The sequence below is a fragment of the Gadus morhua genome, chromosome 4 (assembly GCF_902167405.1).
Source record: "Gadus morhua chromosome 4, gadMor3.0, whole genome shotgun sequence".
Lineage (NCBI taxonomy): Eukaryota > Metazoa > Chordata > Actinopteri > Gadiformes > Gadidae > Gadus > Gadus morhua.
Genome location: NC_044051.1, coordinates 11,558,766 through 11,585,264, shown reverse-complemented (window position 1 = coordinate 11,585,264; position 26,499 = coordinate 11,558,766). Strand labels below are relative to the sequence as shown.

Genomic DNA, 26,499 nt, shown 5'->3' with positions numbered 1-26,499 from the left:
GTGTGTGTGTGTGTGTGTGTGTGTGTGTGTGTGTGTGTATGTGTGTGTGTGTGTGTGTGTGTTTTCTGATGGTGGTATAGCTTCTGCCTGTTTATAGGAAGCATTGCTGGTTGGACGGCGTGCAGACACCACAACTCTTTCCGCTGGCTGACATTGATGGTAGAGTTTCATTTTGGGGTTTCTGGGTAAACGCCTTTAGAAGCATGCAATAACAAACAACAGAAGCTCTGATAGTCTTATGCTGCTACTGTTAAGTGCTCTTCAATTAAGACTTATGACCAGTATGCTCCTCAACTGGTCTCACAGAGTGACAAAACACCCGTGCCAAAGACTCCGAGCAGTTGCTAAATCCATGTCCCTTTTTTGTAGATGATCATCAGTCGCCTTAAACCTACCAAGTTCCTGGACCCACAACTTATTCATTAATGGTCAACATTAATGCCGTCTCTAGTTTATTACGTTTTGATGTTCAGATGCTATGTTGCCCAAAGTATCTCTTATTGCCCTGTAATTGTCATTAGGAGCTTTTGTGGAGTCGGCCCTACAACTCCATCTGGCGCTGAACAGGATTTTAGAGTCTGGCTTATGAAATTGGCGCTGTTATGAATATTGTGTTCCAGCAAGGGGTTGAGGCGCTGGTAAATATAAACAGAGTCTATAGACGTTATAAAAAAGAGTCAACCTCCTCACAGCAATTATCAATTTAACGAATGTGCCCCATGGATTGATGGCAACATCCTGCATCACACTTTTCTTTTGCTGAGTCAAACAAAAATATGAAACACATTATTATGCTACATTATTTGGACTTTATTCATTCATTCATACATTTGATCAAAAATGCAATTTCAAAAATACATTTTATCCACAGGCAATTTCAATACACACAAACATGTGTGTTTGTGTCTGCGACTGTGTTTTTTTTTGTTGTTGTTGGGGAGTCTATGTGTGTGCGTTGGGCTGTATGCTTTTTTTTCTGGGAGGAACCCTAACCAAACCGCCTCTCAAAGCCCACTCGTACTGCGGGCGGAGAAGCTCTGAGATCATTTGTGACGTGGAGTTTTCAACACAGCGCAAACAGGAAGAGGAAGTAGAAGACCAAAGAGAGGAGGGCTTTATTCTTTACATAAATAATATATGTATGCATGAATATGAATAAATAAATAAAAACTGGCCATTAGTTTTATATATAACTAAACTATATATTCTTCGTCCTCTTGACAGCACAAAGATGAGGTCATATTGAGGAAGTAGAGCCCTGTATTGGTATTAAAGACTTGGTCATGGTCACATCCTCTTAGTATTGATGGCTGAGTAGGTGCTGAACTCTGAGGGTTGGACTCTCTTCTTTTTAGGTCTCTGAGAACGTAGAGGGATATCCAGTGTAGCGTAACACAGGCCAACTTCATCCTGAGAGAGACATATAACCATCAATACCACTCATATATCATTACCCTACTTCACTCTCTGCTACACCATTACATCATCAACATACTGTACACTCTACTGTAACCTTACGTCTTCAACATAATGTACACTTTGATAAACCATAACATCATCCACACACATCATAGTATTACATTATCAACATAATGGTTGGTTTCCCTTCTCAAATCAAACTATTGAACACTGCTAAAGTGTGTCCCTTGTTAGACCCTTATGAGGCGACTCTACAGGAAGAAGCTACTTCCTGTAGGGCACTTCTCTTCCTGCGTCTAATAGCACCTGACTATCACTGAACATTGGGTCCATTGATGTTCATTCAGCCTTCAGTAAACATCTTTGTACAGCGCTCAACCATAACCTGTAAATGTACTCCATACTGTCCTCTACCATTACATCACAAATGTACCTAAGTATATGAACTATACGTTACCTGGTTCCTGATTGATGTTACATCTCTACTGCTGGGTGATGTCTGAGCAACATGGAGGTCTTCATCTTAAAGAAACACAAACAGTCATCATAAGGCCACAAAACCAGCAAAGGGAGACAGTGGCTGCTTCTACGGAAGACAATATGTAGCGTAGGTGTTCTCACGATACAGAAGATGCCAGTTAACAGAGATGTATACGCTACCTTTCCTTCTGCAGCGGAGGTAGACGACCAAGGATGAGAGGAGGGAGAGGAGAAGAGCAGAGGAGGGACACAGGATGACCAGCAGCATCCAGCACTGTCCACAGTCTGGAGCAGCAGGGCCTACAGCACCGGCAGGAAAGGCATCAAATATATATATATATAAATCTATATTTTCGGAGACTAAATGAAATAAAAACACAACTTTCTTACTATCTACTACTGTTTTGTCATCACAGATAACTAAACGTACATTTAGAATGTAATAGAACAGTCAATTAATCAATCAATCAATGAGGCATATTTAATGAATCGATAGGTTCTCTCCATCATGAAAAACAAAAGCATCCAAATAACACTAATGTCATACTTACCAACTAAAATCCTTGTGGTTGAATTTCCATATGTGTAGACAAATTTGGTTAATCCTGCATCCAGAGTAAGTTTTTCTCGAGTTCCGCAGTAGTATAGTCCCAGGTGAGTTTCACTGATGCTGTTAATCAGTAAATCATACGAGCTCGTAGATATGTTCCATTTAAAATGATAATGTAAATATTTTCTTTCATATGAGTGATGAATTTCCTTTTTTGGATTGGCTTCAACGGTTTCCAATACAAAGGTTGGCTGATTTTCATGAGAACAATTTCTGAACCAAATGATATAAACACCAGTTGAGGAATTACAGTCACAGTATAGAGTAACGTTTTCTCCTGGTCTCACAATCAGCTCCAATACTGGGTTAGAGAGTACGTTCTGAAAGGACACAACAGCACCTGAATGAAAAATAGATTCAGAATATGAAGAAACACACAGGAACATGATGCATGACAACATATGAAGTCCTGTGATGCTAAAACCCCACACACAAATTACACAGTTTGTTGTTCAACAACAAATATGTTGTAGCCTACGCTACAACCTATACAACTCATGTATTTTTAAAATAGAAATAATAAAAATATTACTTTACCCAAGATAACGCGTAGAAATATATACATCCATTTCATGGTGATGATCCGAGTAAAGACATTTGATACCTTTCTGACGCCCATTAGACTGAAGGCGGAAAGATGAAAAAGAACTTGTGATTGGCTGACATTGAGGAAAATGTTGTGGTTATTTCTCTCAGCGTACCAGGAGAGGTTTGATTGTCAGAACACGATTTCCTGGGCTGAGACGATTTTATCTTCAATCTATTATTAGATTAAACACAACATTAATTTGAATTGAAACATGCACAACAATATATTCTTAGAGTTGGGGGCCAAAGAGGGAATCAAACCCTGAAACTAAGTCAGTTTTGGCAAGGTGGGAAACTGGAATTAACATTGTGGTGGCTCACTAACTACAGGCTGAAACATTGCGGTAAATGCTTGATCCTTGTGAAAATGTATTCACCCATACTGTTCAATTGAGTGTGTGCATCAACATTATATTTTGTCTTTTCTTGTTCATGTCAATGTGCATACAAATGTCTGTGGTTATATATGTGTGTGTGTGTGTGTGTGTGTGTGTGTGTGTGTGTGTGTGTGTGTGTGTGTGTGTGTGTGTGTGTGTGTGTGTGTGTGTGTGTGTGTGTGTGTGTGTGTGTGTGTGTGTGCGTGTGTGTGTGTGTGTGTGTGTGTCTGTGCGTGTGTGTGTGTGCGCCTGCCAGTTAGACTGTGTGCAGAAACCACAAATGTTTCCACTGGCTGTTGTTGGTAGTAGTTTGATTTTGGGATTTCTGGGTAAACCCTGCAGAAGAAGCCAAACAAACAACTCTCTGTTCTTCCTGTGTGATATTCAGATAACCATGCAAGACCCCTTTTCTTCTGTTTGCCATAAAGCCTCGAACGGACCTTGACCAACCAGCTTCTGGTGAAAGATAAATCATCAGAAGCTTAGGATAAACATTGATTGAGCAGAAGAACATTTCAATGTAAAGAGATGGGACATTTGACTGCTAGTTTGTGATATGCATGAGAGGCTGGGATAGTTGTGGTTACCATATAGAATGTTTGTTGAAACAGAGAAAGGCAAGTCTTGTCCTATTTGAGATTTTTGATTTGATTGAATTCTGGGGTGTTATTATCATTAGTGTTGGTATTATTATTAGTAGGAGTGTCATCATTCATATCAGTTAAAAACAAAACATAAGTCTTAGTTTGCTGTGACAGATAAAATCTTTCTTTTGCTTCAAAGGGCCCCTACTTTACCACCAGGTGTGTCTGTGAATGGTCATTTCAACTGGATTCTACCTGCCCTGCCCTATGACTTAGTGCGAGTGTCCACCTATATGTATGCTGGATCGATCAGTCTATCCAGCAAACATCCTGACCTCTAGTGGTAAGATGCAGTTTTACAACGGCCTCACAGACACACTCAGGGCCTGATGCTGTGTGGGGCTTGTAAGAACGTCAGAACATCAGAAAATCAGAACAACATTGTCAGAACATCATCGCCCCTTCTTGGTCAAAAAAGTGCCCAAACTTGGAAAGTGGTATTTTGTTAAATCTAGTGGCACCATGCCTTAAGGATTGTGCCACAAATCATGTAAAAGAGAAAAAGAAGAAGATAGATTTTCCTTACTTTCCCAAAGAGCGAAGCACATAAGAGGACCAGATTTGTGGCTTCAGGCTATCCGCAGAGAGAGTTAGTGTTATGACACCTCTGGCCTTGGGGTGTGGTTGTTCGTACATCTTGAAGTAGGCAGACTGAAAAGACACCCACCATTTTCTTTTGATAGAAATCAATATTTTTTCGTAATATAGAAATAACGAGTAAGTATTCGTGCTTGGCCCGTAGCGTTATTGAGTTATTCTGGTGATCGTATTCTATTGTTCTGGCTCTCATGCCATCCCTGTGTCCAGTCCGACTACCAGCCGTTGTACTAAGCCCATGTAGCGAAAGAGAGAATTAACCTTCCTGGATTGAGGCTTCAACACTTCCTGGGTCCAATCAGGAACCAAAGATGCCTGTGGGGAAGAAAGATGAAAAGAAGACAAACCCACAAACACAAGCGCCACTTGCAACCCAAGGCACGTTAGAGTTAATCACACTCTGTTTCCATGTTCTCCATGACGAGCATTTCGGTCCGGACGATAACACGATCCAGCCCTTATCAGGGACTTTGAGCGTCTTCATCAGGCCCGGGTCCCAGGGGCGTCAGCAGCTGGGGTGCAACCATGGGAACAAGCTAAATAACAACTAATATCAACTGAGACTGTCTTAGATTCTACCCGACCCAGAAAGCCTTGAGCTCTTTTCAAAAAAGCTCACTGACCAGAGCCCTGCCAGAACACGTGTTCATCTTGGAATTGCATTTCAAAGATGGAGATAATTTAGAGCACAGAAAACAATAAATCAATTGCAAACATACACATCATCATCGCTTGACATTGTTGAAATAGAATCGTGCACTGATATTTGTTCAGTGCCCTCAACATGGCAACCCGCGTGAGTTTGGGGTCTGGGGAGGAGGGAGCGGGCAGAGACAACTTACAAAAAATCCTTCATCTGGTTCAAAGGATTATGAATTAGAGCTGTATTGACTTACATTGACTATTGTTATTGGTTTGCATGCTTGTGTTTTTGCAAAGTTGCAAAGTCACAAAAGCAAATGAATTGAATATTCTGCAAGTATTCAACAAATTTAAACAATGAAATTAATTAATAATGATACACATTCCCCAGCTGCTTCAAAACCCTTGTCCTGCGTTTTAACACAACTTGTGGATGGGCGCATTTTATCCATGAGAAACCTTGTAGTTCCAAAGTTGCATAATGCAAGTTTAATGTTTCTGCCAGTGCCTACCTATGTATATATGGATATTGTTTGATATATTTTGGGCCTAGTGTAAGAAAAAGAGATTGATTAAGATGAAAATAGCAATAACTTAGCACCAACTTTTTTCGATATCTTGACTCTGTACCAACTCCAGCCGCTAAAGAGCCCAGAGTTGATCAGACAACACCTGACTCAAGAAAGAGAACACAGGAAATCAGGTTCCAGAACCGCTTCTACCAGTTGCTAATTTTAACCTCCTTAACTTCCTAGTGTTTGTTTTTTTAACTTCATACATGTGAGAACCATCCATGGTAAGAAGTTATAACTACGTATACTGACACGAGTGAATTCAGACAATCGCTTCATCAAAACAGAATCCTGCAGGGGCATCAGCTTTCTTTAATGTGGAACCGAGGCAGATGGAGAAATATCAAACTGTCTCTTTCAAGATGAAGATGGCCTGTGTTCCACGACACTGGATATGCCTCTACCTTCACAGAGACCTAAAGTGTTGTGAGTCCAACCCTCAGAACTGACATCAATACTAAGAGGATGTGAGGAAGGCAGAGCTCCGACCAACCAACCAATGGTTGTTGTCGGCCAGCCCACACCTCATTGAAAAAAGGATTGAACACGCTAACAATAAACTGATGAGAATCAAACAGGAAAACCACGATAGCATCCTGTAGCTGATCAACGCAAACCTCTGGTCTCATGTTGTAGTCAGAGCAACATGATCTTGATTGAGAAGTTTTAATAAATTGTCAAACGGGTATGTTTTCCTTCTTAGGGTTTTATTCACTCATTTATGAACATACAGTATTCACATATATTCCGATTCTGTAATGTACCTCTAAAAGAACAACCCATTCTTTTTACTGACTCTTATTAAGAAAAAAACTGAAATTTAATACTCTTTGGACTTTAATTCTTTCACAAATAAAAGTACAAGACATTTTTCTCTAGGTATACAATGAAATGCAATACATGCTGTGCATTGATTGCATTAATACTGTTCACTAAATAAGGTATCAGGTAATTTCAATATATACAAAGATGTGTGTGCGTGCATGCGTGTGTGTTTGTTTGTGTGACTTTCTGTTTTTATACGGGTGTGACGTGAGTGTGAGAGTGGGCTGTAAGTGTTGTGGTGGGAGGAACCATAACCAATACGCCTCTCAAAGCCCACTCGTACTGCGGGCTAAGAAGCTGTGAGATCCTTTGTGCTGTGGAGTTTCCAACACAGCATAAAACACACGGCTGTAGTTTTCATCCTGCGTGTGAGAGACGTGACATTAGGACAGTACAACGACTGAGCAGCACACTTCTTAATAGAACAGTGTGTTAACATCATTTAATGTAAGTGGTGTACTATCACATACCTCATCTTGCAGTGTTAAAGGCCTGGTTTCCTGAGAGATGCCAGGGGGTTTTCCGGCACGAACTGAAACAGAAACTGAGTTAGAATAAAAGAGAGAACACAATCAAATGAAGTGCAGAAAGACTTCCAGTGACATAAAGCACATGATGTTCTACCCATGTGACTGCAGAGGAAGTAGAGGAACAAAGAGAGGAGAGCAGAGGAGGGACACAGGGTGACCAGCAGCATCCAGTACTGTCCACAGTCTGGAGCAACAGGGTCTCCAGCACCGGCATCTAAAGGGATATCTAAGGAAATATAATGTTGTTCAAATTCAGCAGTGATAGTTCTTACCTTTTTACAATCTTGGCTCATAGAAGTTAAGTTTGTTCGACCACTGTCCAGGATATAACTCCTGAATGCTCCTGCCCACTAGGTGACCATTAAAGATGGGAAGGACTTTGGCAGTACACACTATACGACCGGTCTTGACAATCCGTGGTGGTCTACGCTATCGGGTCATTTGTTTCCTCCCGTTTTCTGTTCCCACCGTCATCGCCGATTTCAGTCTCAGTCCCCTCTACACGACACAGTCAGGCCCGATAATACTAAACTGGTTTGAAAAGACTTTGCCCTCCTACCTCTAAGGGGGGCAGCACATTTACGTGTCTTAGACCCCGCACACTAAACAACCATCAGAGCCGACCTCAGCCCTGGTCGCTCCCCCCTCTCCCCGTCAGTGAACTCATTATCGTGGGTAAGTCGCCTCGTGGGAAAGGGCCTAAAGCTTTTGCTGAAGGATGTTGGCTGATTTATTTTGATGTTTTCATGAATTAATTTATTTAAATATTGGATATAATAGAGGAACATTTTAATTAATTAAACATTAAATGAATCGGTACGCACTCTAGCCTCTACAATTGTTCTGACCTTTATCTTAAAAGTGCAGGATGATCGTAGGGATTGTAAATGTAATTGTAATGGTGGAGATGGTAGCGGCACAAATGCCTCCAATCAGCACATCCTGCCCATCTTTAAAAAGTGCTTGACTTGGAACACATTTGCATAAGATCCCGACATATGATAATAAATTGAATTCATATGAATGAATTTGACAACAAAAATAGTCAACTTACCAAACAAAATTCTTGTGATTATTTTACCATATATGTAGATATATTCTTTCTTGTTTCCTTTTTCCCCATTCAGTTTTTCAGTTCCACAGTAGTAGAGACCAAGGTGAGAATCAGTAATGTTCTTAATCAGTAAGTCGTATGAGTTTGACGAAGCGTTCAACATCATATTTAAATGGGAAAAGTTTCTTCCATTCTCTTCATATTCAAAAATGCCATTATCTCTGTCCTTCCAATTCAGAGATAGTGTTGGCTGATTTTCATGAGAACAGTTCCTGTACCAAACAATATTTACATTAGTTGTGAGTTTACAGTCACAGTATAGAGTAACGTTTTCTCCTGGTCTCACGGTCAGCTCCACTACTGGGTTAGAGAGTACGTCCTGACAGGACACAACAGCACCTGAATGAAAAATACTTTCAATTATTATTAAGATCAAATGTGCAGCAACATGGAGGAACATATGATGATACATAAATGTGATTTTAAAACACCAAATACCCATCAAACCTTACACAGGACATCATATAGAACTCATGCATTATTGAAATAGAAATTTAAACGTAAATATTTTACCCAAGATGACGGGAAGAAAGACATACGTCCAGCTCATCATGATGATCTGTGGAGGAGTGAAGACATTTGATACTTTCATCACACCCATTTGACTGAAGGCGGAAGGATTAAAAATGACTTGTGATTGGTTGGCCTTATGAAAAATGTTGCGGTTATTTCTATATGCGTATCAGGCGAGGTGATACGACCTGAGTTTCGTTACATTTCCATATTAGATTAAACTTTTCTTTTTTTTTTTCCTTTTATTGTCAAGGATGCACACACAGAAATTTGGCATCAAACAAGATAGAGAAAGCTTCTTTTATTTTACATTACAATACAAATATAAATAAAAATATGGCAGAAAACATGTTAACATTTTTGTTTGGTAATTATTCAACAATATTTTGTCTAGCATTAAGTTTTCTTAATAACCAATGATACAGAAATCTTGTTTTAGTATTACGTAATTGAATTCATTTTTTCGTCCGCAACCATCTGACAAACCATGTTTCCATATATTAATAGCATTTGGCGGCATCATAGGGAATCAAACCTAACTTTTGGCAAGGTGAAAACCTGGGATAAATAAGTGGCTCATGAACTGGCTGACACATTGCAGTAAAACATGGATCCTAAGTGTCAGACATTCTTAAAATAAATTAAGGCATTTGTAAATTCACAGGAACCCTTTGTCCATGGTTAGTTGTATCTCTTCTTTATCTCTCCTATGTGGTTCAACTGAGTTTGGGTATGAACTCAATATTTTTTCTGTTCTTATTCATCTGTCTGTGTGCATGCAGTTCACTTTTTGTTCATACGTGTGTGTGTGTGTGTGTGTGTGTGTGTGTGTGTGTGTGTGTGTGTGTGTGTGTGTGTGTGTGTGTGTGTGTGTGTGTGTGTGTGTGTGTGTGTGTGTGTGTTTTCTGATGGTGGGATAGCTTCTGCCTGTTTATAGGAAGCATTGCTGGTTGGACGGCGTGCAGACACCACAACTGTTTCCGCTGGCTGACATTGATGGTAGAGTTCATTTTGGGGTTTCTAACGCCTCTAGAAGCATACAATAACAAACGACAGAAGCACTGATAGTCTTTCTTATGCTTCAACTCTGAAGTGCTTATGACCAGTATGCTCCTCAACTGGTCTCGCAGATGGACAACATACCAGTGCCAAAGACTCAGAGCAGTTACTGAATCCATGTTCCTTTTTGTAGATGATCATCAGTCGCCTTAAACCTACCAGGTTCCTGGACCCACAACTTAGTCATTAATGGTCAACATTAATGCTGTCTCTAGTTTATTAAGTATTTAAACTAATTGAATAATCCTAATAGCACAGTGATCACTCAAGTCATTTGGGAAAATACCAATCTGCCTGCATTTGATAGGTTTGTTTATTACAATTATATCAATTAAAGTTAACAGAATCACAGAAAGCCTTTGAGTCATTTGAATCATCTTTTATCCAGTCCCAATTTAAATCACCAAGCAGAATAATTTCTTTGTGACTTAAAATATCTGCAAGCACAGCTGAGAGTGATGATTAAGTATCTTTAAGAGTTAACGCGCACCTGTGCACCTGTGCACACTGATGACTCAATGCACACCTGTTGTGCAGCCTCACCAAGCCCCGGCGTCCAACTTGACTCAGCCATTGTGATCAGAAGATTAAAAAACAATATATATACAGGGGTATAAATTACTAATATTACTAAGAGTCTTCAATTTGGCGGCTCTAGCCACACACAAAGTGTGTGGCTAGAGCCGCACACTGGTCGCACACAGCCGCACACTGGCCGCACACTGGTCATTTTAGAACAGGCGGAAATGATGAATGAGCATTTATTTTATTTACGAAATGACTTCAATTATATTTTGTTTGTATAAGGTCAGTTAAACCTCCACTGATTAACCTGAGTTGGGCCCTTGCAGAATGTCGTTGTTTTACTTGGCAGAAAACCGCAAGGGTTATTTTAGACCTTTATCAAAGAGATTCAAAACATTATCATCAAGTGTTCTATTCGTTTGTTCAGTGTGCAATTTTAGTCTCCATGGAAGATGCTACTATTAGTTTATAATGAAGGTGACCAAATGAAGATAATCTTGCCATGCCAACACACTCTATCTATACCACTATGTTGCACCTATGAGTTGGAAATGGACCGAACATGCTTACAATAAATTGCCGAGAAGGAGACAGGAAAACCACAACAGCACCCTGTAGCTGAAAAACACTTCGCTGTCTGTAGAAACTGATACGTTATCACCAAGCATCAAACACCGTGCCCTAGAGCTCCAGGAAATACGTTCTTAGAGAAAAAAAAAGGTTGAAGAAAATATGCACGCCAACATCAAACGTGGTCAAAATGCCCATCACACTTACTCAAGCTAGGGTGTGCAGACAATAGAAATAACCCTCTGAATTAGAAGACCTCTTGTGTTTTACAACAGCCCTAATGAAACAAGTTAAGAAATATCATCAAATATCATTCAGAAATGTCCACCAACCCAAACTGTTTGAACTGAAAAAAAAGATATTGTCAGGGTGTGGGTGTCTCCCTGTGTTTTTCCCTCCTGTGTTGATTACTGTTCCCTCCCCTAATGTGTCTCAGCTGTTCCTCGTTGTGTTTGTTATTTAAGCCCTCGTCTTTCCTTTGTTCGGTGTGCTGTCATTGTGGTTTGTGTGTGGTTTGCTGTGGTTAGTGTTGGTTGTAGTCCTGCGTGTTGCGTGTTCCTTGTTCCCTTTCGAGTTCCCTGTTGTCTCCCGAGTTCCGAGTTGTCTCCCGAGTTCCCCGATACCTGTGCCTTAGCCTTTAGGCCTGAATAAAGTGCCGTTTACCCTCAATACCGTCTGCGTTTGGGTCCTGCCTGCCTGCCTGCACCTCCGCCTCCCCTAACAGAATGACAGCACCGTCACGATGGGACCCAGCGGACGCGCAATTTGACCGTAAGTTGGAGGATTTGATAGCCAAAATAAATAAGACAATGGACCCAGCGGACGATCAAGTTAGCCGTGAGTGGGAGGATTTATTTATTATGAAGGCAATAGATCGCTGGGAGAGTTTGGGGTACCACCCGGTTCCTCCTGGCACTCCAGCTCCCGCACTGACTCCGGTCCCCGAGCCCTGTCCGGTTCCTGAGCCCGCTCCTCGCCTTCCAGAGGGGGACCGGCCTCTTCGCCTGCTTGAGGTGGTCCGCCCTCCGCTCCTGCCTGAGGGGGCCCGCCCCCTGCTCCTTCCAGAGGGGGACCGGCCTCCGCTTCTACCAGAGGGGACCCGCCCTCTGCCTGGCCTTCTACAAGAGGGGACCCGCCCTCTACCCTGTCCACCAGAGGGGACCCGCCCTCTACCTGGCCTGCCTCCTGAGGGGACCCGCCCTCTGCCTGGCCTTCTACAAGAGGGGACCCGCCCTCTACCCTGTCCTCCTGAGGGGACCCGCCCTCTACCTGGCCTGCCTCCTGAGGGGACCCGCCCTCTACCTGGCCTGCCTCCTGAGGGGACCCGCCCTCTACCTGGCCTGCCTCCTGAGGGGACCCGCCCTCTACCTGGCCTTCCTCCTGAGGGGACCCGCCCTCTACCTGGCCTTCCTCTTAAGGGGACCCGCCCTCTACCTCGCCTTCGCCGGCCTCCTGAAGGGTTCCGCCTTCACCGCTGCCGGTCTTCTGAGGGGGTTCTGTGCCACTGCAGGTCTCCTGAGGGACTGAGCCCTCATCGTCCTTGCCGCCGGCCTCCTGAAGGGTTCCGCCTTCACTCTGCCTCTGCTTGCCCCCCAGGCCGTCCGCCTGAGGCTCCCTGCCATGCCCTGGGGTAGTTTTCTGGACGCCCGCCTGACGTCCCTCGGCTCTGCCGCAGTCCATTTTTTTTTTGATTCCCCCCCTCCTGGCGCCCCTCCACCCACCCGTTTTGGGTTTGACTTTCTTTGTTTTTTGTTTGTCGTGGGTCGCCTGGGAGTCGACCCTTAAGGGGGGGGTACTGTCAGGGTGTGGGTGTCTCCCTGTGTTTTTCCCTCCTGTGTTGATTACTGTTCCCTCCCCTAATGTGTCTCAGCTGTTCCTCGTTGTGTTTGTTATTTAAGCCCTCGTCTTTCCTTTGTTCGGTGTGCTGTCATTGTGGTTTGTGTGTGGTTTGCTGTGGTTAGTGTTGGTTGTAGTCCTGCGTGTTCCGTGTTCCTTGTTCCCTTTCGAGTTCCCTGTTGTCTCCCGAGTTCCGAGTTGTCTCCCGAGTTCCCCGATACCTGTGCCTTAGCCTTTAGGCCTGAATAAAGTGCCGTTTACCCTCAATACCGTCTGCGTTTGGGTCCTACCTGCCTGCCTGCACCTCCGCCTCCCCTAACAGATATGGGCGGTTTCTTAGCCTATTAATGGGAAATGAGACAGGATTATATTGCCACACGCAATTTTCATCATTGAAAACTAAAGATATGTCAACATGAATGAAATAACTGTTCCTTTCAAGGCTTCCAGGCAAATAACAGTTTCATACCAAGCATCGTGAGTCAGCATGGCCTTGCATCTTACACACCAACAAGTCTTATGTGTGGCTCTCAAACCCACACACGAACACAAACAAAGAAGAGGAGGTTTCGTCTGCTGCTTGTGAGGAATCTCAGACACACACAGAAGCCCTGACATCGTGGCAGTCAAAACGGTGACGATGTCATGTCCCTGTGCCTCAGTACATCTCCATCTGGTAGCGAACACGGTTAGTGTTCTGGTAGCATTTTACAATAAGGGAACATTAATTAACTATTAATAACCATAAGTGAATGCATTTATACAAATAATTATATTGCATTAGCATAGTAGGCCTAGTTGTAAACTTGTTTTTGCAGGGAATTTTCACTATTGTCGTTACAATTTAAGTTCTCCTTCATGGAAATCTTTTAGATAACGCTAATCTACTATTTCTTTAGTCCAACAAAACCAGAAATCTTGTCTCCAGGTCTCTACGGGGACGTACATTCACACACGCTTTTGCACTAAAAATTTAGGGCAAAAGCGCCCATCAACGAACGTCCCCAAAGATAGGCGGCAATGTGATCATTTAGGCACAAACATGAACACAGTCAGTAAATGATTACAAGATTAGTTGACTGTTAAATAACTTTGAGTAAATTCATATTACTGCAATAACTAACGTTAATTGATGGTTAATTGATGGAGCCTTATTGTAAAATGTTACCTGTATTTTTGTTGTGATGATGTGTTCTTAAAGGTATTACAGGATATTTAAGGGGCCAAACATTAAAGCCTACGCAGAATAGCTATAGCTAGTTAAAGATCATAATCTGATACACACAGAGGCCTGTGTATATTACCCTTCACTCAATCTTACTACATAGTAAACAATAAACAGCAAACTATTTCTAATAATGTAGCAAATAAACATAGCAAAAAAACACATTATTGGATTTATACTATGGACAAACAATATGCAAACAGTATATGGTATTTAAAACATATGTCAAAACAAGCTTTATTTTATCACATGTTTGCACTCTCTTGAGACTGATATAGCTATACTATATAATATATATATAACTATATATAACTGAACTATCTATTCTTCCTCCTCTTGACAGCACAAAGATGAGGTCATATTGAGGAAGTAGAGCCCTGTATTGGTATTAAAGACTTGGTCATGGTCACATCCTCTTAGTATTGATGGCTGAGTAGGTGCTGAACTCTGAGGGTTGGACTCTCTTCTTTTTAGGTCTCTGAGAACGTAGAGGGATATCCAGTGTAGCGTAACACAGGCCAACTTCATCCTGAGAGAGACATATAACCATCAATACCAGTGATACATCATTACCCTACTTCACTCTCTGCTACACCATTACATCATCAACATACTGTACACTCTACTGTAACCTTACGTCATCAAAATAATGTACACCTTGATAAACCATTACATCATCAACACACATCATAGTATTACATCATTAACATAATGGTTGGTTTCCCGTCTCAAATCAAACTATTGAACACTGCTAAAGTGTGTCCCTTGTGAGACCCTTATGAGGTGACTCTACAAGACGAAGCTACTTCCTGTAGAGCACTTCTCTTCCTGCGTCTCATAACACCTCACTATCGCTCAACATTGGGTCCATTGATGTTCATCAAGCCTTCAGTAAACATCTTTGTACAGCGCTCCACCACAACTTGTAAATGTACTCCATACTGTCCTCTACCATTACATCACAAATGTACCTAAGTATATGAACTATACGTTACCTGGTTCCTGATTGATGTTACATCTCTACTGCTGGGTGAGGTCTGAGCAACATGGAGGTCTTCATCTTAAAGAAACACAAACAGTCATCATAAGGCCACAAAACCAGCAAAGGGAGACAGTGGCTGCTTCTACGGAAGACAATATGTAGCGTAGGTGTTCTCACGATACAGAAGAGGCCAGTTAACAGAGATATATACGCTACCTTTCCTTCTGCAGCGGAGGTAGACGACCAAGGATGAGAGGAGGGAGAGGAGAAGAGCAGAGCAGGGACACAGGATGACTAGAAGCATCCAGCACTGTCCACAGTCTGGAGCAGCAGGGTCTACAGCACCGGCATCTAAAGGGATATCTAAGGACACATAATGTTGTTCAAATTCAGCTGTGCTAGTTCTTAGCTTTTTACAATCTTGGTTCATAGAAGTCAAGTTTGTTCGACCACTGTCCAGGATATAACTCCTGAATGCTCCTGCCCACTAGGTGACTATTAAAGATGGGAAGGACCCGATAATACTAAACTGGTTTGAAAAAGACTTTGCCCTCCTACCCCTAAGGGGGGCAGCCCATTTACGTGTCTCTAGACCCCGCACACTAAACAACCATCAGAGCCGACCTCAGCCCTGGTCGCTCCCCCCTCTCCCCGTCGGTGAACTCATTATCGTGGGTAAGTCGCCTCGTGGGAAAGGGCCTAAAGCTTTGGTTGAAGAATGCTGGCTTATTTATTTTGATGTTTTCATGAATTAATACATTTTAATATTGGATATAATAGAGGAACATTTTAATTAATTAAACAATACAATAATGAATCAATACACTCTCTAGCCTCTACAATTGTTCTGACCTTTATCTTAGAAGTGCAGGATGATCGTAGGGATTGTAAATGTAATTGTAATGGTGGAGATGGTAGCGGCACAAGTGCCTCCAATCAGCACATCCTGCCCATCTTTAAAAAGTGCTTGACTTGGAACACATTTGCATAAGATCCCGACATATGATAATATATTGAATTCATATTAATGAATTTGACAACAAAAATAGTCAACTTACCAAACAAAATCCTTGTGATTATTTTACCATATGTGTAGATAGATTCTTTCTTGTTTCCTTTTTCCCCGTTCAGTTCTTCAGTTCCACAGTAGTAGAGACCAAGGTGAGAATCAGTAATGTTCTTAATCAGTAAGTCGAATGAGATGGACGAAGCGTTCAACATCATATTTAAATGGAAGAAATTTCCTCCATCCCCGCCATAACCAAAAATGCCTTCATCTCTGTTCTTCCAATTCAGAGATAGTGTTGGCTGATTTTCATGAGAACAGTTCCTGTACCAAACAAAATTTACATTAGTTGTGAGTTTACAGTCACAGTATAGAGTAACGTTTTGTCCTGGTCTCACGGTCAGCTCCACTACTGGGTTAGAGAGTACGTCCTGACAGGACACAACAGCACCTGAATGAAAAATACTTTAAATTAGTATTTAGATCAAATGTGCAGCAACATGGAGCAACATATGATGATGTATAAATGTGATTTTAAAACACCAAATACCCATCATACCTTACACAGGACATCATATACAACTCATGTATTATTGAAATAGAAATTTTAACGTAAATGTTGTACCCAAGATGACGGGAAGAAAGGCATCCGTCCAGCTCATCATGATGATCTGTGGAGGAGTGAAGACATTTGATACTTTCATCACACCCATTTGACTGAAGGCGGAAGGATTAAAAATGACTTGTGATTGGTTGGCCTTGTGGAAAATGTTGCGGTTATTTCTATATGCGTATCAGGCGAGGTGATATGACCTGAGTTTCATTACATTTCCATATAAGATTAAACTAATTTTTTATTGTCATGGATGTACACACACAATTTCAGTTGGCATCAAGCAAGATAGAGCAAACTTGTTCGGAATACATTTTGCTTTAATAAATTATTCATATATTTTATATTACAATACAAATACAAATAAAATATGTCAGAAAACATGTCAACATTTTTGTTTGGTAATTATTCAACTATTCTTTTTCTAGCAATAAGTTTTCTTAATCACCAATGATCAGAGGGAATCAAACCTAGTTTTGGCAAAGTGAAAACCTGGGATAAATAAGTGGCTCCTGAACTGGCTGACACATTGCAGTAAACCATGGACCCTAAGTGTCATACATTCTTAAAATAAACTAAGGCTTTTGTAAATTCACAGGAACTCTTTGTCCGTTGTTATTTTTATCTCTTTTGCGTCCCTCCTTTGTGGTTCAACTGAGTGTGGGTATGAACTCAATATTTTTTCTGTTCTTATTCATCAGTCTGTGTGCATGCACTTCACTTTTTGTTCATACGTGTGTGTGTGTGTGTGTGTGTGTGTGTGTGTGTGTGTGTGTGTGTGTGTGTGTGTGTGTGTGTCTGTCTGTCTGTCTGTCTGTCTGTCTGTCTGTCTGTCTGTCTGTCTGTCTGTCTGTCTGTCTGTCTGTCTGTCTGCGTGCGTGCGTGCGTGCGTGCGTGCGTGCGTGCGTGCGTGCGTGCGTGCGTGCGTGCGTGCGTGCGTGTGTGCGTGTGTGTGTGTGTTTGTGTTTTCTGATGGTGGTATAGCTTCTGCCTGTTTATAGGAAGCATTGCTGGTTGGACGGCGTGCAGACACCACAACTCTTTCCGCTGGCTGACATTGATGGTAGAGTTTCATTTTGGGGTTTCTGGGTAAACGCCTTTAGAAGCATGCAATAACAAACAACAGAAGCTCTGATAGTCTTATGCTGCTACTGTTAAGTGCTCTTCAATTACGACTTATGACCAGTATGCTCCTCAACTGGACTCACAGAGTGACAAAACACCAGTGCCAAAGACTCCGAGCAGTTGCTGAATCCATGTCCCTTTTTTGTAGATGATCATCAGTCGCCTTAAACCTACCAGGTTCCTGGACCCACAAATTATTCATTAATAGTCAACATTAATGCTGTCTCTAGTTTATTACGTTTTGATGTTCAGATGCTATTTAGCCCAAAGTATCTCTTATTGCCCTGTAATTGTCATTAGGAGCTTTTGTGGAGTCGGCCCTACAACTCCACCTAGCGCTGAACAGGATTTTAGAGTCTGGCTTATGAAATTGGCGCTGTTATGAATATTGTGTTCCAGCAAGGGGTTGAGGCTCTGGTAAATGTAAACAGAGTCTATAGACGTTATAAAAAAGAGTCAACCTCCTCACAGCAATTATCAATTTAACGAATGTGCCCCATGGATTGATGGATTTAATAGGCAAAATATAACCTGAAAACACGTCAACATCCTGCATCACACTTTTCTTTTGCTGAGTCAAGCAAAAATATGAAACACATTATTATGCCACATTATTTGGACTTTATTTATTCATTCATACATTTGATCAAAAATGCAATTTCAAATACATTTTATCCACAGGCAATTTCAATACATACAAACATGTGTGTTTGTGTCTGCGACTGTGTGTTTTTGTGTTGTTGTTGGGGAGTCTATGTGTGTGCGTTGGGCTGTACGCTTTTTTTGTGGGAGGAACCCTAACCAAACCGCCTCTCAAAGCCCACTCGTACTGCGGGCGGAGAAGCTGTGAGATCATTTGTGATGTGGAGTTTTCAACACAGCATAAACAGGAAGAGGAAGTAGAGGAACAAAGAGAGGAGGGCTTTATTCTTTACATAAATAATATATGTATGCATTATTCGGATATGAATAAATAAATAAAAACTGGCCATTAGTTGTATATATAACTAAACTATATATTCTTCGTCCTCTTGACGGCACAAAGATGAGGTCATATTGAGGAAGTAGAGCCCTGTATTGGTATTAAAGACTTGGTCATGGTCACATCCTCTTAGTATTGATGGCTGAGTAGGTGCTGAACTCTGAGGGTTGGACTCTCTTCTTTTTAGGTCTCTGAGAACGTAGAGGGATATCCAGTGTAGCGTAACACAGGCCAACTTCATCCTGAGAGAGACGTATAACCATCAATACCACTGATACATCATTACCCTACTTTGCTCTCTGCTACACCATTACATCATCAACATACTGTACACTCTACTGTAACCTACGTCATCAACATAATGTACACTCTACTGTAACCTACGTCATCAACATAATGTACACTTTGAAAAACCATCACATCACCAACACGCATCATAGTATTACATCATCAACATAATAGTTGGTTTCCCGTCTCAAATCAAACTATTGAACACTGCTAAAGTGTGTCCCTTGTTAGACCCTTATGAGGCGACTCTACAGGAAGAAGCTACTTCCTGTAGAGCACTTCTCTTCCTGCGTCTAATAAGACCTGACTATCGCTGAACATTGGGTCCATTGATGTTCATTCAGCCTTCAGTAAACATCTTTGTACAGCGCTCAACCACAACCTGTATATGTACTCCATACTGTCCTCTACCATTACATCACAAATGTACCTAAGTATATGAACTATACGTTACCTGGTTCCTGATTGATGTTACATCTCTACTGCTGGGTGTTGTCTGAGCAACATGGAGGTCTTCATCTTAAAGAAACACAAACAGTCATCATAAGGCCAAAAAACCAGCAAAGGGAGACAGCTGCTTTTACGAAAGACAATATGTAGCGTAGGTGTTCTCAAGATGCAGAAGAGGCCAGTTAACAGAGATGTATACGCTACCTTTCCTTCTGCAGCGGAGGTAGACGACCAAGGATGAGAGGAGGGAGAGGAGAAGAGCAGAGGAGGGACACAGGATGACCAGCAGCATCCAGCACTGTCCACAGTCTGGAGCAGCAGGGTCTACAGCACCGGCATCTAAAGGGATATCTAAGGACACATAATGTTGTTCAAATTCAGCTGTGCTAGTTCTTACATTTTTACAATCTTGGTTCATAGAAGTTAAGTTTGTTCGACCACTGTCCAGGATATAACTCCTGAATGCTCCTGCCCACTAGGTGACTATTAAAGATGGGAAGGACTTTGGCAGTACACACTATACGACTGGTCTTGACAATCAGTGGTGGTCTACGCTATCGGGTCATTTGTTTCCTCCCGTTGTCTGTTCCCACCGTCATCGCCGATTTCAGTCTCAGTCCCCTCTACACGACGCAGTCAGGCCCCATAATACTAAACTGGTTTGAAAAGACTTTGCCCTCCTACCCCTAAGGGGGGCAGCACATTTACGTGTCTCTAGAGCCCGCACACTAAACAACCATCAGAGCCGACCTCAGCCCTGGTCGCTCCCCCCTCTCCCCGTCGGTGAACTCATTATCGTGGGTAAGTCGCCTCGTGGGAAAGGGCCGAAAGCTTTTGCTGAAGGATGCTGGCTGATTTATTATGATGTTTTCATGAATGAATTAATTTAAATATTGGATATAATAGAGGAACATTTTAATTAATTAAACATTAAATGAATCAGTACGCTCTCTAGCCTCTACAATTGTTCTGAACTTTACCTTAAAAGATGATCGTAGGGATTGTAAATGTAATTGTAATGGTGGAGATGGTAGCGGCACAAATGCCTCCAATCAGCAATTCCTGCCCATCTTTAAAAAGTGCTTGACTTGGAACACATTTGCATATTATCCTGACATATGATAATAATTTGAATTCACATTAATGAATTTCACCAAAAAAATTGTCAACTTACCAAACAAAATCCTTGTGATTATTTTACCATATGTGTCGATATATTTTGTCTTGTTTCCTTTTTTCCCACTCTGTTTTTCAGTTCCACAGTAGTAGAGACCAAGGGGAGAATCAGTTATGTTCTTAATCAGTAAGTCGTATGAGTTTGATGAAGCGTTCCACAGAATATTTAAATGGAAAAAGTTTCTTCCATTCTCTTCATATTCAAAAAGGCCTTCATCTCTGTCCTTCCAATTCAGAGATAGTGTTGGCTGATATTCATGAGAACAGTTCCTGTACCAAACAAGATTTACATTAGTTGTGAGTTTACAGTCACAGTATAGAGTAACGTTTTCTCCTGGTCTCACGGTCAGCTCCTCCACTACTGGGTTAGAGAGTACGTCCTGACAGGACACAACAGCACCTGAACGAAAAATACTTTCAATTATTATTAAGATCAAATGTGCAGCAACATGGAGCAACATATGATGATATATAAATGTGATTTTAAATCACCAAATACCCATCATACCTTACACAGGACATCATATGCAACTCATGCATTATTGAAATAGAAATTTTAACGTAAATATTTTACCCAAGATGACGGGAAGAAAGACATACGTCCAGCTCATCATGATGATCTGTTGAGGAGTGAAGACATTTGATACTTTCATCACACCCATTTGACTGAAGGCGGAAGGATTAAAAATGACTTGTGATTGGTTGGCCTTATGGAAAATGTTGCGGTTATTTCTATATGCGTATCAGGCGAGGTGATACGACCTGAGTTTTGTTACATTTCCATGTTAGATTAAACTTTTTTTTTTTTTTTCCTTTTATTGTCAAGGGTGCACACACAGAAATTTGGCATCAAACAATATAGAGAAAGCTTCTTTTATTTTACATTACAATACAAATATAAATAACAATATGGCAGAAAACATGTTAACATTTTTGTTTGGTAATTATTCAACAATATTTTTTCTAGCATTAAGTTTTCTTAATAACCAATGATACAGAAATCTTGTTTTAGCATTAATTGAATTCATTTTTTCATCCACAACCATCTGACAAACCATGTTTTCATATATTAATAGCATTTGGCGGCATCATAGGGAATCAAACCTAACTTTTGGCAAGGTGAAAACCTGGGATAAATAAGTGGCTCATGAACTGGCTGACACATTGCAGTAAACCATGGATCCTAAGTATCATACTTTCTTAAAATAAATTAAGGCATTTGTAAATTCACAGGAACCCTTTGTCCATGGTTAGTTATATCTCTTCTTCATCTCTCCTATGTGGTTCAACTGAGTTTGGGTATGAACTCAATATTTTTTCTGTTCTTATTCATCTGTCTGTGTGCATGCACTTCACTTTTTGTTCATACGTGTGTGTGTGTGTGTGTGTGTGTGTGTGTGTGTGTGTGTGTGTGATGCTAATAGCTAGTATTAGCTAATATTGCAATTACACTGATTTTTTTATATGTTTAGTAATTTAATACATAATAACAGTGAGTGTAACTGAAACTAGGTAACAAGGTACAAAATTCAAGTAACAACTTTAACAAAAAGAAACAACTTTCTACACAACTTTAAAGTGAATGATGTATATTGTATTGTATTGAATTTAGATTAATTAAGACCACCACCTTAACACACAAACTCTTGTTGAACTCATAAAGTAGTAGGTTCAGTGACGTGCGGTGAGACAGCTGTCTTCTGTAGCTTCTGCGATCCCGTGAATCAATGTTTCGTTGGAATTGTGATGTAACGTTGTTGTAGCGGGAATACAGCAATGCTATTTTCTAATTGGCAGGGCATATGTATGATTCTAGACTTCGCTAAGCACTGAAGCGACTGAAACTGTGAATTTTGATCACATTCAGCGAAGTTAACAGGTAAAACGGGAGAAAAATAGGGCGTCTTTAGGCCATCCTGCCTAAAAGTAGGGCGTCCCATTTCTTCTTATTTTTTAGTAGACTATAGGGCAGACGCCCTGCTAGCTAAAAGCCTGGTTGGTGTAGACATTCGAGAGACCAAAAAGACTGAAAAGGTGTGTTATCGAATTTAGTGGGCCGGTCTGGTTCAAAATGCCCGGGCCGATTTTTTGTCCCAGTCCGCCCCTGCTGATACATCATTACCCTACTTCACTCTCTGCTACACCATTACATCATCAACATACTGTACACTCTACTGTAACCTTACGTCATCAACATAATGTACACTTTGAAAAACCATCACATCATCAACACACATCATAGTATTACATCATCAACATAATGGTTGGTTTCCCGTCTCAAATCAAACTATTGAACACTGCTAAAGTGTGTCCCTTGTGAGACCCTTATGAGGCGACGGAAGAAGGAAGAAGCTACTTCCTGTAGAGCACTTCTCTTCCTGCGTCTAATAACACCTGACTATCGCTCAACATTGGGTCCATTGATGTTCATTCAGCCTTCAGTAAACATCTTTGTACAGCGCTCCACCACAACCTGTAAATGTACTCCATACTGTCCTCTAACATTACATCACAAATGTACCTAAGTATATGAACTATACGTTACCTGGTTCCTGATTGATGTTACATCTCTACTGCTGGGTGTTGTCTGAGCAACATGGAGGTCTTCATCTTAAAGAAACACAAACAGTCATCATAAGGCCACAAACCAGCAAAGGGAGACAGTGGCTGCTACGGAAGACAATATGTAGCGTAGGTGTTCTCAAGATACAGAAGAGGCCAGTTAACAGAGATATATACGCTACCTTTCCTTCTGCAGCGGAGGTAGACGACCAAGGATGAGAGGAGGGAGAGGAGAAGAGCAGAGCAGGGACACAGGATGACCAGCAGCACCCAGCACTGTCCACAGTCTGGAGCAGCAGGGTCTACAGCACCGGCATCTAAAGGGATATCTAAGGACACATAATGTTGTTCAAATTCAGCGGTGCTGGTTCTTACATTTTTACAATCTTGGTTCATAGAAGTTAAGTTTGTTCGACCACTGTTCAGGATATAACTCCTGCTTGCTCCTGCCCACTAGGTGACTATTAAAGATGGGAAGGACTTTGGCAGTACACACTAAACGACTGGTCTTGACAATCAGTGGTGGTCTACGCTATTGGGTCATTTGTTTCCTCCCGTTGTCTGTTCCCACCGTCATCGCCGATTTCAGTCTCAGTCCCCTCTACACGACGCAGTCAGGCCCGATAATACTAAACTGGTTTGAAAAGACTTTGCCCTCCTACCCCTAAGGGGGGCAGCACATTTAGGTGTCTCTAGAGCCCGCACACTAGTCAACCATCAGAGCCGACCTCAGCCCTGGTCGCTCCCCCCTCTCCCCGTCGGTGAACTCATTATCATGGGTAAGTCGCCTCGTGGGAAAGGGCCGAAAGCTTTGGCTGAAGGATGCTGGCTGATTTATTTTGATGTTTTCATGAATTAATAAATTTAAATATTGGATATAATAGAGGAACATTTTAATTAATTAAACAATACAATAATGAATCAATGCACTCTCTAGCCTCTACAATTGTTCTGACCTTTATTTTAAAAGTGCAGGACGATCGTAGGGATTGTAAATGTAATTGTAATGGTGGAGATGGTAGCGGCACAAATGCCTCCAATCAGCACATCCTGCCCATCTTTAAAAAGTGCTTGACTTGGAACACATTTGCATAAGATCCCGACATATGATAATAGATTGAATTCATATTAATGAATTTGACAACAAAAATAGTCAACTTACCAAACAAAATCCTTGTGACTATTTTACCATATGTGTAGATATATTCTTCCTTGTTTCCTTTTTCCCTGTTCAGTTCTTCAGTTCCACAGTAGTAGAGACCAAGGTGAGAATCAGTGATGTTCTTAATCAGTAAGTCGTATGAGTTTGACAAAATGTTCGACATCATATTTAAATGGAAGAAATGTCCTCCATCCTTGCCATAATTAAAAATGCCTTGATCTCTTTCCTTCCAATTCAGAGATAGTGTTGGCTGATTTTCATGAGAACAGTTCCTGTACCAAACAAGATTTACACCAGGTGTGAGTTTACAGTCACAGTATAGAGTAACGTTTTGTCCTGGTCTCACGGTCAGCTCCACTACTGGGTTAGAGAGTACGTCCTGACAGGACACAACAGCACCTGAACGAAAAATACTTTCAATTACTATTAAGATCAAATGTGCAGCAACATGGAGCAACATATGATGATACATAAATGTGATTTTAAAAGACCAAATACCTGTCAATCATTACACAGGACATCATATACAACTCATGTATTATTGAAATAGAAATTTTAACGTAAATATTTTACCCAAGATGACGGGAAGAAAGACATACGTCCTGCTCATCATGATGATCTGTGGAGGAGTGAAGACATTTGATACTTTCATCGCACCCATTTGACTGAAGGCGGAAGGATTAAAAATGACTTGTGATTGGTTGGCCTTGTGGAAAATGTTGCGGTTATTTCTATCTGCGTATCAGGCGAGGTGATATCATGACCTGAGTTTCATTACATTTCCATATTAGATTAAACTAAATTTTTATTGTCATGGATGTACACACACAATTTCAGTTGGCATCAAGCAAGATCGAGCAAACTTGTTCGGAATACATTTTGCTTTAATAAATTATTCATATATTTTATATTACAATACAAATACAAATAAAAATGTGTCAGAAAACATGTAAACATTTTTGTTTGGTAATTATTCAACGATACTTTTTCTAGCAACAAGTTTTCTTAATCACCAATGATCAGAGGGAATCCATGGATCCTAAGTGTCATACATTCTTAAAATAAACTAAGGCTTTTGTAAATTCAAAGGAACCCTTTGTCCATTGTTAGTTTTATCTCTTTTGCGTCTCTCCTATCTGGTTCAACTGAGTGTGGGTATGAACTTTTTTTCTGTTCTTATTCGTCTGTCTGTGTGCATACACTTCACTTTTTGTTCATACGTGTGTGTGTGTGTGTGTGTGTGTGTGCGCGTGTGTGCGTGTGTGTGTGTGTGTGTGTGTTTTTTGATGGTGGTATAGCTTCTGCCTGTTTATAGGAAGCATTGCTGGTTGGACGGCGTGCAGACACCACAACTGTTTCCGCTAGCTGACATTGATGGTAGAGTTCATTTTGGGGTTTCTAACGCCTCTAGAAGCATGCAATAAAAAACAACACAAGCTCTGATAGTTTTTCTTAGACTTCAACTGTGAAGTGCTTATGACCAGTATTAGGGCGGCAGTAGCTCAGGAGGTAGAGCGGGTTGACTGGTAATCTGAATGGTTGCTGGTTCGATCCCCGGTTTCTCCTAGCTGAGTGTCGAGGTGTCCTTGACAAGGCACCTAACCCTGAGGAAGTCATAGAGGCAGGTGGGATCAGTAACCCTCTCCTTGAAATCTACTACTCGACAATTGGGGCGGTCCAGCAACTCCCAACGGCTAGCCGGTGTAGGAGCATATAACTGTACTGTAGTCAACTCCTCAACTGGTCTCGCAGATGGACAACATACCAGTGCCAAAGACTCAGAGCAGTTACTGAATCCATGTTCCTTTTCGTAGATGTTCATCAGTCGCCTTAAACCTCCCCAGTTCCTGGACCCACAACTTAGTCATTAATGGTCAACATTAATGCTGTCTCTAGTTTATTAAGTATTGAAACTAATTGAATAATCCTAATAGCACAGTGATCACTCAATTCATTTGGGAAAATACCAATCTGCCTGCATTTGTTAGGTTTGTTTATTACAATTATATTAATTAAAGCCTTCAAGT

General features: G+C 41.2%; 3 protein-coding genes across 9 annotated transcripts in view; all 3 read right to left on the bottom strand.

Annotated features, from left to right (window-relative positions):
• Positions 1-902: 902 nt before the first annotated feature.
• LOC115541680 (uncharacterized) lies at positions 903-15,469 on the bottom strand. 2 transcript variants are annotated; one of them, XM_030353525.1, is made up of 5 exons: positions 3,047-3,307; positions 2,451-2,849; positions 2,080-2,199; positions 1,877-1,941; positions 903-1,410 (listed from the first exon to the last, which is right to left on the bottom strand). In XM_030353525.1, the coding sequence occupies exons 1-5, from the start codon at positions 3,126-3,128 to the stop codon at positions 1,288-1,290; spliced, it is 789 nt and encodes a 262-aa protein (XP_030209385.1). In that variant the 5' UTR covers positions 3,129-3,307; the 3' UTR covers positions 903-1,287. The 2 variants fall into 2 exon arrangements, with proteins under 2 accessions (XP_030209385.1, XP_030209386.1); XM_030353526.1 differs by lacking the exons at positions 2,451-2,849; positions 3,047-3,307 and adding an exon at positions 15,442-15,469 and having other exon boundaries at positions 2,080-2,196.
• LOC115541678 (uncharacterized) overlaps positions 6,616-26,499 on the bottom strand; it is a 34,552-nt gene continuing 14,668 nt past the window's right edge. Inside the window, exons 1-5 of one of the 3 annotated variants that reach the window (XM_030353517.1) lie at positions 8,912-9,021; positions 8,339-8,737; positions 7,379-7,510; positions 7,225-7,286; positions 6,616-7,116 (exon numbers count right to left, since the gene is read on the bottom strand). In XM_030353517.1, coding sequence (XP_030209377.1) covers positions 7,021-7,116; positions 7,225-7,286; positions 7,379-7,510; positions 8,339-8,737; positions 8,912-8,999 — 777 coding nt within the window. In that variant the 5' untranslated portion in view covers positions 9,000-9,021 and the 3' untranslated portion in view covers positions 6,616-7,020. Of the gene's footprint in view, positions 7,117-7,224; positions 7,287-7,378; positions 7,511-8,338; positions 8,738-8,911; positions 9,022-26,499 lie in introns of those variants that run through there. The other 2 variants (XM_030353519.1, XM_030353518.1) reach the window with 2 other exon arrangements.
• On the bottom strand, positions 14,460-25,078 carry LOC115541673 (uncharacterized). 4 transcript variants are annotated; one of them, XM_030353509.1, is made up of 5 exons: positions 21,323-21,395; positions 16,167-16,565; positions 15,325-15,471; positions 15,122-15,186; positions 14,460-14,655 (listed from the first exon to the last, which is right to left on the bottom strand). In XM_030353509.1, the coding sequence occupies exons 1-5, from the start codon at positions 21,360-21,362 to the stop codon at positions 14,533-14,535; spliced, it is 774 nt and encodes a 257-aa protein (XP_030209369.1). In that variant the 5' UTR covers positions 21,363-21,395; the 3' UTR covers positions 14,460-14,532. The 4 variants fall into 4 exon arrangements, 3 of the variants coding, with proteins under 3 accessions (XP_030209369.1, XP_030209370.1, XP_030209368.1); XM_030353510.1 differs by lacking the exon at positions 21,323-21,395 and adding an exon at positions 16,740-16,775; XR_003976413.1 differs by lacking the exons at positions 14,460-14,655; positions 15,122-15,186; positions 15,325-15,471; positions 16,167-16,565; positions 21,323-21,395 and adding exons at positions 18,567-19,076; positions 19,577-19,641; positions 19,777-19,923; positions 20,747-21,148; positions 25,046-25,078.